The sequence below is a fragment of the Antechinus flavipes genome, chromosome 5, assembly GCF_016432865.1.
Source record: "Antechinus flavipes isolate AdamAnt ecotype Samford, QLD, Australia chromosome 5, AdamAnt_v2, whole genome shotgun sequence".
Classification (NCBI taxonomy): Eukaryota; Metazoa; Chordata; class Mammalia; order Dasyuromorphia; family Dasyuridae; genus Antechinus; species Antechinus flavipes.
In genome coordinates, this window is record NC_067402.1 from 16,908,221 (window position 1) to 16,920,746 (window position 12,526).

Consider the following 12,526-nt stretch of genomic DNA (forward strand, 5'->3'; position numbering starts at 1 on the left):
TAGTTATTAGTGTAATACTGCTTATAGATTAGAAATATAAAGGTGTTCTGCTATTTTGGCAGAAAAACTATCCAGGAGGAAGATTTTTAAAGTGAAATTATATACATAAATTTGGTCATAAATTATGTGAGGCATTATGAAATTTGATCAATGAAAGCCATTTTGGGGGGAGTGTGTGTAGCCATATTTAAACGTTTTGTTTTGATCTTTATTTTCTACTATGGAGTAAGAATTCTGAATCGTTAAAAAATATTTTTAACTTTATTTTGAATTTCAAATACCTTCTCTCTATGCCCTCTTGCTCATTGAGAAGAGTTTAATAATTGATTATACTTATAAAAAAGATAGAGAAAAAAACTTAAGTAACTAACATAGTCATCAAATCTGATAGTATGTGCTGTATTCTCTCTCTGTGCCTCCCTTTTACAAAGATAATTGGGGTTTCTTTGCTTCTAGGATTAAGCCCTGGTTAGTATAATTACTCAGCATTTGGTTTTGATTTTTATTATTAGTAGAATGCCCTATGATGTAATGGAAGGAGTGCTGAACTGTGAGTCAGCATTTACTACGTCATCAGCTGTGTGAGTTTGGACAGTTCTCTCTGACTGCCTGCCCTCTGTAAATTGGGGGCCTTGCTTCAATTTTTTTTTTAATTTTGCAAAATTTCCCCTTCTACTGCAAAGGATACAAGAACCATAATTTTCTGATGCTGGAAGGATTGGTGTGTGGTAGTTTATTTCTTACATAATAGCAAAACCAATACAGGTATTTTAGTCTTGAAATTTTTTTTCTAGATAACTAGTGACTGCTAGATATGAACTCAGCTCCTCCTGACTCCAAAAACTGGTACTTTATAAATACCACTTGGCTTCCCCCAAAGGCAACACATATTTAAATAGACATCTTTGACTACTGGTCTTATTCTTACTTATACCAGATGACTTTTTTTTTGTGTGTGTGCAACATTATTTTGGTGTAATTTTAATATTTGAGTGCATTAGTTATTTGAGTAAAGGGTATAGGAGAAAAGTAGGAAAAAATCAATTTTTATAATTACAAATACTTATAAAATACGTTAAACTAGAAAAAGATGTTATATAAATATATATTATGAATAAATACTATACTATATACTACAAATACTATAAACTAGAAAAAGATATCTATATTTAGTATTAGTATGTTGCTGGGTATATTGCAAAAGTTGAGTAAATATTTTTGATCTTGATTGTTGTTACTACCTTTCTCAGGATATTACCTTCCAAATGATGATGGAGAATTTTACCAGTTCTGTTATGTTACCCATAAGGGTGAGATTCGAGGAGCAAGTACCCCATTCCAATTTCGAGCATCTTCTCCAGTTGAGGAACTGCTGACTATGGAAGATGAAGGAAATTCTGACATGTTGGTGGTGACTACAAAAGCTGGCCTGCTTGAGGTTTGTTAGAAACTGAACTGCTACTGTTTTAATAAAGACATTGAGGCAACTAAATGTTAGTGAATACGGTGTTGAATTTGGAACCAGGAATACAAGTGGGAACCCTGCCATCATCTGTAAAAAGGCCTTCTGAGTGCCTACTTCATACAGTTGTAAGAATCAAATATAATCTTCCTAAAGCATTTTATAAGAGGAAGTGCTATGGGAATGTTTGTTAATATGGTTCAAAACTGTTAAAAGAAAAAAAAATGCTTAGTTTGAAATTTTGCCTAAACATGTGTATATTAGCGGGTCATGCTAAGAATTTATGCTTACAAGGGAGAATCTTTAGGAAACAATTACCTAACAAGTTCGTTCAGGGAGTATTTTGTCTATCCGATAGTGATCGCTGTTTTCTACTTTTTGCAGATGTTTTGCTGTAGTAGAGAATTAAGTGATTCTGATGGAAGGGGAATAAAACCATTAACGTTTCTGGTATATGATTTTGCAGTTTTCAGTAATGAAGCTCAGTGAAAGAAATGGTCAGTGTTGCTGGCTTCAGATAAAGGTCGTCTCCGTTCCCATTTTAGAGATGATGAAACTAAGGGTGAAGGAGGGGGTGACTTAGTCACAGCCTTGTGCTCCCCAGTGCCTCAGGATTCTTTATTTTTGTGGTACAGGAAAAAGTGAAGTATTTACAAGCTTGTGTCAGTTTCTGGGTCATCCTGGCTTGGGGTGTTGGGGACGGATCCCAGTATTAAGAAGTTGGTTGTGCCCTCTGAGACAGGACTTGAGCACAGAAAGCCTGACAGCAGCTGTGGGCTTCTGACCAAAGGCATGAGGTTACTGTGTGAGAGCTTTTGAGGGTATAAAGATGGAAAGAAACATCATCTTATTTATCTAATGGGGAGAGAGAGAGATTCCTCCTGTAGAAGAGGAGTAGCTGTGCCTGCCCAGCATCTGGCTGTAGTCAGGAGAAGGCAGGAGGCTGCCTGAGTCACTGCACAAAGACCTAACTTTGTCTATGGCTTGGGGGGGAGGGGTATGGTTCCTTCTTGCATGAATGTGTAGTCAGAGAGTTTCAGCAATGCACTGGAAGGAAGTGGCACACTGCCAGGGGGTCGTGGAGTCGGACAGGACATAGCCAGGAAGGATAACAGAAGTTCAGGTCCTACTTTCTCATTTTCTAGGGCTTTTTTGGCTTTTGGTAGAGTAGAAGGAGCAGTGGCCTGAGGATTGGGAAATCCTGGGTTCCAGTGCTGCCAGTGGGACAGCCACCAAATCCTCTGGTCTCTGTTTCTTCCAGGATAAAGGGGTTTGAGTCTTTGGCTTCCATGTCTTTCAGCTTTAAACTTGTGATCCCAATGTAGATCCCCTTTCTCCTGCTCCCAGAGGAAAAAAATAAAACCCAATTCAGTCTGACACTGTGTCAGTGTTCCACACCCATATTCCTTGACCTCTGCAGAATAGGAGTGGAAATACTTTCTTGTCCCCATCTTGGGCTACCTGTGGCTAAGATTGCCTCTTGCCATCTGCCTGAGCCAGGGAGCTCCCTACGGCGAGGGCAGCTTTGGCCGATTCCGGCTGGCCCGTTCTGCCCTCTTTACGCACTCCCTTGGGTGGACATTTCCTCTGGCCAGAGATCAGTTTGACTTGTTTGGTTCTCATCCCTACCCTCCTCCTTACTTCATTTTGTACCAGGCTCTTCCAGGGCTTCTTTGTAGCTGTCATGCTCTGCATTGCTTGGTGCTTCACTGGGCCAGCCCCCGGTGGGTGGGCATTGACTTTGTTTTCTGCTCTAAATGTTTTGGTATATATGGGTCTTCTGTCTCCTTGGTCTCCTTGGAGTGTAGGCTTATTTGCATATTTAAGAATGTGGAATATAGAAATCTCCTTTAAAGAAATGGTGGTAAATGTATTTGTGGAAATGCATAAAACTAAGAAAGCTGGAAGAAAAATTTCCTGAGAATGCTTCCATTTCCCCCTCCAGCCCTACTCCCGAAATTCCTGTCTTATCTTATATAAATAACTTAACTTTTATAGGGTGGCTAAAACATCTTGTAGTGACAACTGCTTAATGATCAAGGTTTTCAGCCTGGTATTTGATAGTTCGTCAAAGACTGAAACAGACCTTAGCCTCTTAGGAAGAATGTTGTTATGGCTGATAGTGAACCCCTTGTGGGGGACCCCGGAGACCACCCTGACTTCGGGAACTCCACCAAACTCCTACAGAAATATTTAATCTTGATGCTTTCTTTTTACTTCTATATAATTTTTGTGCAGTGGCATTAAAATCTTTCTCAGTTTATCCTTATCTAAGAAGATTGCTATTTAGAAAGAAATTCGGGAACTGTCAGCTTGCTGGGGAGATTTTCTTCTCAATGTCCCTTTTAGGATGTTAGCCTGAAATAGAGAAGTTGATGTGGGCATGTAGTTTAGACAGATAAAAGTCAAATCTATATATGTATACGGAAAGTAAGCAGTGATAACGGCAGGCCTCGTGCCTCCACAGGCCAAACTCACGTTCCTCACTCACCAACCTTGACTTTGTTTTCGAGTCAGGCACCCCCTCCCACACTCCATTCCAGCCTTGGAAATGTAATCTAGCAAGTCTTGCCCCCTAGCACTGAGCACATTGCTTTCTACATAGTCTAAGCAATTCTGTCACTACAACAGGAAGCAAGTATGAAAACTCCAGCAGGAGAACACAGGAACGTGATTGTCAATGCAATATTACATATTGATATGAATATGGCTTATTATTAATAATAATATTATTACATAAACGTCTATATTGGATCATTTGTAGAAACTATGATGCAATAGGGACCAAGCAGAAAGTGAGTTGGCTAAGGTCACACAGGAACGTGGCAGCCCTTGTCTAGGGCTTGTTTGGACAAATGTAATGGTGTGTGACACATACCCCAAATCTATATTTTTCAGTTAAAAATAAATCGCAGGGACAGCTGGGTGGCGCAGTTACATAGAGCACCAATCCTGAAGTCTGGAGGACCTGAGTTCACCCTGGGCAAGTCACTTAATCCCAATTGCCTCAGCAAAAAAAATAAAAATAAATTGCAGTATTACAGGGGCTCACCAGGCCTGTGATTGCACTGGTATAGTGAACAAACGGTGAGGGAAGCAGGTCTCTAGTGTGTTCTGTGTCAGGGAATCATCAACAAAATGAATAAAAATTGAGTCAGACACAGATATCACAACATTCTACAGCTTAGTCCCCTTCAGAGGAGCTGGGATCCTTGGGTGTGTTCAGGATGACTCAGCTGTCACTCCAACATCAGTCCAGTAAGAGTCACTTTTACTCAGGGGAAGGCAGTTAGGTTCTGAGTGATAGAAATCTGAAGGTAAATACAGGCCTAATGGCTCTAGCTCTCTTGACCTTGGGGATGTTTTATGTTAATTGACAAGCTATGAAAACTTGCTTAAGAAGATAAGAGTTTCCTAATGGCTCCTTTTTCTTACAGCACAGTTCTAAAAGCAAGGGCAACAGCATTGCCCAATCTGGGGCCCCAGCCCCAGATGGAAGGGATGTCTCGGGTGGGGAACCAAGCTAGTCAAAAACACCAGGTGGAAATCAAGCCAGAGGTAGTCGAACATCAGTGAGTAGAAATTTTCAGGAGACTATTGAAAGAGCAAGTTCTGTGGCTCATGTTTAATATAAAAGAGCACTAGGTTGGGAGACGAATCATTTTAACCTGTCACCTAGCCATTCCCTACATCTATAAAAATAAGAATCTGCAGCTCTTGTACTCTGGAACATTGCTCCACAATGCCTATCCTTCCCATTGGCAAGCTCTTCCTGGAAAGCTCAAGTCAGCCTGCCTTCTTCACACCATATTCAAGATTTGAGAAGACTTGCCCTCTTTCGCTCTCCCTTGTCCATTTTCCCCTTTAGAATTGAGCTCCTTGAGGACAGGACCTCTGTTTTTGCTCAAATGTGCATCTCCAATACTTGGCCCAATGCGTGGCCCATAATTGGTGCTCATATGTCAATATGACAGATGGTTATGATATCTGGAATTTTTCTGACATAATGTATGAGAGAGGAGATAGAGCTACAAGGGACCAGAGAGGGCCCATAAGTCATTCTCCTTATTTGACTAGTGAATGAATGTATACTTCCAGATGGCTAAAGGAACTTATGCAAGATTTCATAGCTGCTGGGCATTAACATTGACAGAGAACCTACTATGTTTCAGGAACTGTTTATCCCCACAATTATCTTGCTAGTATTCTTCCCATTATATAGATAAGGAGAATGGAGGCAAAGAGAAGTAATATGATTAAGATTATACAGCTTGTCTTAAGTGTCTGAGGCTGGATTTGAATTCAGTTTTTCCTGCCTGCAGGCACTATGTACCACTGAGTTGTCCCTAAGTGGGAGTCAGAAGAAGCCAAGTCTGATTCCCAAACTGCAACTTGAGGGTACCCTCAAATTTGTTTCCCAATAATGTCTTTTTTTTTTTTTTGGATAAAAATGGATCCCTTTAATATGGAGATAGGAAAGATATTCTGTGTAATGATTTTCCAGGGTTTAAAGGTCATAACACATTTTTCCCATCTGGTAAATGTCAATTTATGTACATTGTGACATTTCTCTTCCATTGTGGGTTTAAATAAATAAATGAATAAATTTCTAAGTGATCCTTTTTACCTTTTTAATCAGACCAAATGAATGCACACTTTACAGAGCCAACCACACTGGTAAGAACAGATGATCATCCTTGGTTTGGGTCACTAATAAGAAAACTAAGATAACAACTAAAAAAAACCTGTCTTTTAAGACTTGTCTCTGACTTCTAGATTTGAACAAGGAGGGGAGCATAGGCTCCTGATATAGTCTCAAACTACAGGAAAGTGAGGTCTCTTACAAGGAAAGAGGGTTTTGTTTTTAACTGGGAAAAAACAAGGGAGAAGTCTGTAGTCAGGGCTGAAAGGTCTCTCAGGGCCTGATCAAGTTTGTGCTGTCTATCTTAACAGTTTTTTAAAATATATATTTGCAATAAGAAATGCTGCAACAATATAGAATATTGTGTGATTTTGGAAAGCCTAATAAGAACTCTGAAAAAGCAGAAAGATTTTATTTATTTGTTTTCTAAGGGGCTGTGGAGGTAAAGGCTGTGATTATAGACTCTGAATTCCAATATTTTTTTCTCCCAATTGCATGTAAAAACATTTAATGTTTTAAGAGTTACAGATACTCTTACCTCCATTTACTCCCCCATCATTGACAAGACAAGCAGTTATACATGTGCAGTCATGTAAAACATTTTCATATTATGTTATGAAGAAAATGGACAAAACACCCCAAGAAAAATGAGGAAAGCAAAACTGTGCATTGATCTACATTCAGATTCCATCTGTAGCCTTTTTTTTTTTTTTTCTGGGGCAATTGGGCTTAAGTGACTTGCCCAGGGTCACACAGCTAGGAAGTGTTAAGTGTCTGAGGCCAGGTTTGAACTCGGGTCCTCCTGACTTCAGGGCTGGTACTCTATCCACTGCATCACCGAGCTACCCAATCTGTCCTGGATAGCATTTTTCATCATTGATCCTGCATATTATTTGCTTTCGATGTTTATATTGCTGGACATGGATTAAACAATATTTTTGTTGTACTTCACTTTGTGTCAGTTCTTATAAGTGATTTTGGAATCTTCTGAAAACATCTTTTTATTTTTTTTAAAACATCCTCATAGTAGTATTCCATCACAATCAAGATAGTCACAAGTTCTTAAGTCATTTTCCCATTGAAAGGCACCCACTTATTTTCCAGTTCTGTCATCATCACAAAAAGAGCTTCCAACATTGGTCATTTTTCATTTCTTTCATTTTAGTCTAGGTGTGAGTTGGTATTTTGAAGTTGTTTTTAAGTTGCATTTCCCTAATTGATGGTTTTTAGAGCCTTTTTTTCATATGACTAGATGACTATGTATCATTTGGGGAATGACGTGTTATAAATTGACTTGAGTTTTTTATATATTTTTATATATTTGAGAAATGAAACCTTTATCAGAGAAACTTGCTAAAAGATTTTTAACCCTCATTTCTGCTTTCCTTCTAATCTTGTTTGTGCAAAACTTGTATAGACCAGTATATCAAAAGTAGGAATGTGGCTTGAAGGGCAGTGACAGAGATGTTTTGAGGTGTTGAAGTAAGTCAGGTTATTTGAGGATGGAATGAACTTGGGGTGTTGACCATGGACGACATGAACTTAATTAACTTAGAAGAGAGAGGTTGCTAAGGAGTGTTGGCATCTGTTTCCTTAGGTTGTCTGCTTGGCAGGGTATGAGAGAAGAATTGTGCAGGATGCAAGAAGCAGGAGAAAGGCAGGCTAGTTAGATGAGCACTAAATTCTCATTTTCTGCTCTTCTTCTATGTTCCTCTTAGAAATGCTTGACCAATATTTCTAGTTTAGTGAAAGGAACCCTTAATGAAACTTCAAATAGATCACTGTATGAATTGTTGGTTAGTTAATATTTAATTTTAAGATGAGGGGAGCCTGGATCTAGAGCTGAGAGGCACCAACTTTTTGATGAAAAAGCTAAGCAGCAAATACTAAGCAGCAGAGGCAGGATGTCCACCAGGTCTTCTGCTTCCAGAGGTGGTGCTCTTTCTTGCGGTCTTTCCACTGGGACATACTATTCCATTGGCCTAGTGCAATGCAGCTTTCAAAGGGTATTTGCTACTTTTATTGGCATGTTGTCTTTGAGCTTCAGTTTCCTTTGTAAAATGATGGTAATATCTACTCTGTGAGATAGTTGTGAGGATCAAATGTGATAATATTTAATTATATTTATATTTTTTGTTTATTATATTTATGACTTATGTTTATATTTTTATAAATTATGTTATAATTTATATTTATGAATTTATAAATTATATTTATAAAAATTCTGGCTGCAGAATTCTAAAATCATAATAAAAGATTTTCTTTGTTTTGTAGTTCAAAATTGAGAAAACAATGAAAGAAAAAGAAGAGCTGTTAAAGGTAACCAGTGTTCTGGAGAAGGAGACATCTCAGCTCAGAGAACAGGTTGGGAGACTGGAAATGGAACTTAACAATGAAAAGGCAAGATGTGACCAGCTACACGTGGAGCACCAGGTTAGTCATTGGATTGAAGTGCTCAAAGACATTTCTTCCAAAAATCAGTGAAATTGAGTAAAAAAACAGCTATGGAAAAGTCAGATTAAGACTTCTGTAAGCTGTAAGCTTTTGACACTTACAGAAGACTAGGTCGGCCTGCCTCAATTCCTTTTATGTACAAAATGGTTCAAATATTTTTGGTACCAGCCTTGATAAGATTTCCAGATTTTTTGACAGTACTTGTAGCTTTCCTGATAGAAAATCAGTTGTTGTTTTTGTTTTTGAAATATTATGAACTATTAATTCACTAAGAAAGGATTATAAAGTAAAGCAATTGCTTTTCAGGAAAAAGTGGGGTAAGGGAGATGAACTTTTGTAAAATTTGACTACAAAAATCGGTTTGAAGTACCTTAATGAACATCTAGTTAAAGCTTTATTTCTTAAGTTCTATTAAAGTTGGAAAATATAAGACGAGTAGGGAGTAGATTTGTGTTTAAAGTGGGAAGAGAAAAAGCAAAACTTAGATACAATCATTACACAAATGTTGATTTATTTAATATTTTTAGAAGACAGAATGACATTTGAAAGGATATTTAGGAAAAGGAATTACCCATAGAATTACTTGGAGAATGTGTGGGACTTGTTGGAAATTTTGGAAAGGTTTACTGCATTAATGTTTTTAATCTTTAGTAAAAGTGGATATTTGTAAATGAATATTTTTTTAAACAAAGTGGATACACCTCAACTCAAACTGATATAGCCAAGATTAGAAGGGAAGGAGAAAGCAGGGAAAACATTTTGACATCCAGGGTTTGATAAAGGCCTCATTTCTAAAATACACAATTGACTCATTTATAAGAATACAAGTCAATTTCCAATTGAAAATGATCAAAGAATGTGAAGATACAATTTTCAGACGAAATTAAAACCATCTCTGGTCATATAAAAAAATACTCTAGATCACTGTTGATTAGAGAAATGCAAATTAAGACAATTCTGAAGTACCACCACCCACCTCAGATTGGCTAAGATGACAGGAAAAAGATAATGGTGAATTTTGGTAGGGATGTAGGAAAATTGGAGCATTGTTCCAACCATTCTGAAGAGCAATTTGAAACTATGTCCAAAGGACTATAGAATTGTGCATGCCCTTTGATCCAGCAGTGGCTCTACTGGGTCTGCATCCCAAAGAGATCTTATCCCCACGTAAAGAGGGAGAGGTGAGAATTGTGCCCTCTTAGCTGCTCCTTCATTCACTGACAGGATTCCAGTTGCTTCTTTTAAAATCCTGTGGACAGTTGGCAAAAACAAATCGTTCTGCTTAAAGATGGCCTTTGGAGGAATTTGACTGCTATTTAGACAGAAAGCTTTTCTAGGATAGGTAAGCCAGGGTCACACTTTCAATTTAGAAATAACAATTTCATTTTCCTTAAAGGAAGAACAGTGTTCTACATCCAAATCAGCTCATTTACTTTACTTTTTACCAACGTAAAGTTAGTTTTAAATTCTAAGTAATATGATAGCTTTTAAAACTGCTGGTTTTATGAACTTTTTGTGGTGCTAATTGTAATGTTAAGAATTCTTCATTCAAAAGGATTTGTCTTTTTAAAATGTTCCAGTTCAGTTACATCAGTATCAAGAGCTTTTGTTAATTTTGATATTCTCTCCAAGCCACATACTTCTGCCACTTAGTTGAACTTTTTCTATTTTGCACTTTCATATAAAAACTAGTCATGAAAAACATTTTCTTCTCCCTTCTAATGGCTGCCCTCTGCTGGAGGAAATAGTGAAGTTTTCCGAAGCTGGAGGACAGGATGGGTTATGGGTAATAAACAATCCATTTATAAAAACTATTTTGTAATAATTTAGGTGGTAAAATTGGTATATTGCCTAAGAAGGAGTACTATTATTATTACGATGATAATAATTTTTAAAAGTGTGTGAAAAAGTAAGTATCTTTAAAAGTATCTCCCTAATTCTCAAATGCCTTTTTTCAGAGTCTTGTTGAAGCATCACAAAATGTAAATATGGAGAATGATGAGCTTAAGAAAAAACATAGTGAAGCAACTGTAAAAATTGTTCAGCTAGAGGAAGATCTTGTGATTGTGACCCAGAAAGCGATTGCAAAGGAGACTGAATTGGACAGGTATGGAGGGTGGTTATTGTTGACTAATATCTTTCAGAAGTAATTTTATTTGACTTGATTTTATTTGACTTAATTTAATTTGACTTGATATTTTCTTAGTTTGAAAGACAAATTCAAGAAAATAACACTTGAAAAAGAACAATTGGAAAGTCAGTTGAAGACCGAAAAGGATGAAAAGGAACTTTATAAGGTACTTGGTTTTTTCCCCCATCTTTGTCCTTAATGATTTAATGATTAGATTTGATTTTAGCAAACTAGCTGTCATGGTTAATGCATGTAGAAGTCAAGTCATCTTTTTTAAAAGCAACTATCACCTTAAAAGTAGTCAACCAAGGGAGATTTTACTTATTCCATTGCTTCCTTATCAAGTATTTTTCCCTCAACCTTTTTACCATTACTCTATTTTAAAAAAGGATCGGCCAATGTTGTGAATAGCCCTTGAGCTTTCTCTATAAACATCCAGAGAATCGGGGATTTTGGCAGAGCAGCTCTGCCCTATTGGGACATAAGGTATTTTCATGGACTCTTAGATATTCTACGAAGATAGGCATTCTGGGGCTTTGAAGAGAGGAAAGGGCTCCTTCAGATTTTACTACCTTCAATCAGTTCAGAACTGACTGCTCAGTTATAGATTTATTTCTAAAATTTGGAAAGGACATCCAACTTCTTTAGATTTCATAAAGCCACCCTCAGGGTAATTTTATTTTATTGAAGACGTTCAAGTGTCATCTCTAACCTTACTTTAAAGAAACTTCAGTAATTCAAGCCAGGGTCTGTCTTAACTAAGTGGCAGATCTTGGTGATTCATTAACTCCTAGTAGCTCAATTAGATCATGATATACCATTATTAGGTTATTCTAATGGCATTTTATAACCAGACCAGTGATTAACTTGTTTCTATAAGAATATGCACTCATAGTTCAATTCCCAGTTGTCCCAGTGCTTTGGGCACTCTTGGCACTTTGCTTCCACTTTAACACGTGCTGTGGGATAAAAGGATTTTTCCTATTCAAGCCACTATTGATGGTTCCCATTGCCTGTGTTCCAGGAGAGATTAGGGGTGAGGGTATGAGGTAAGATCTTTGGGATCAGTAGTTGCTGGGGAGGTTTAGCATGTAGGACACCCCTCTCCCCATTTAGACACATATAAAATGAAACGTTGAAGAAGGAAGGAGGATAAGAAAATTGTATCCTATATTTGGGGGGCAGGCAGGAGGAATGGGTGAAGGAACTTTCACTAAAATTAGAAATGTCTCAAATTGGGACATGGATTTGACAGAATGCCCATAGTAAGTATATCAGTTGTAAGCACAGCTATGTTCAAGCACAAGTTTTCAAAATAACTGCTTGTGTTATATTTCCATTGTTACTGTAACATCATTGTTTTTTTTCCCCCCATGGACAAACTTTATTTATTTATTTTTTTAATTTAATAATAACTTTGTATTGACAGAATCCATACCAAGGTAATTTTTTTTACATTATCCCTTGCACTCATGTAACATCATTGTTACAGGTCCACTTGAAGAACACAGAAATAGAGAATACCAAGCTTGTCACGGAGATCCAGACTTTAAAAAATTTAGATGGGAATAAGGAAAATATGATTGCCCATTACAAGGAGGAGGTGGGCCGACTGCAGCTTTGTATGGCAGAAAAGGAAAACATGCATCGAGCCTTATTGCTGACAGCCTCTGGCAAAGTAGGTGTCTTAACTACTTTAAGGAACCTTAAGGGACTGTCATTGAGAGACATTGAGTGAGGTTCAAGTGTTTTAAATTTAACCAATATTTTGGATAGTAAAGAAAGTTAATGTTAACCATTAATGTAGGTTTTTATTTTTTAAAAACGGTCTGTATGG

General features: G+C 37.3%; 1 protein-coding gene across 4 annotated transcripts in view; it reads left to right on the plus strand.

Annotated features, from left to right (window-relative positions):
* TAX1BP1 (Tax1 binding protein 1) overlaps positions 1-12,526 on the plus strand; it is a 42,952-nt gene that overhangs the window by 11,953 nt on the left and 18,473 nt on the right. For all 4 annotated transcript variants that reach the window (XM_052001696.1, XM_052001699.1, XM_052001698.1 and 1 more), the window contains exons 4-8: positions 1,251-1,438; positions 8,379-8,537; positions 10,517-10,665; positions 10,765-10,855; positions 12,182-12,367. In XM_052001696.1, the coding sequence (XP_051857656.1) occupies positions 1,251-1,438; positions 8,379-8,537; positions 10,517-10,665; positions 10,765-10,855; positions 12,182-12,367 (773 nt within the window). The remainder of the gene's footprint in view (positions 1-1,250; positions 1,439-8,378; positions 8,538-10,516; positions 10,666-10,764; positions 10,856-12,181; positions 12,368-12,526) is intronic.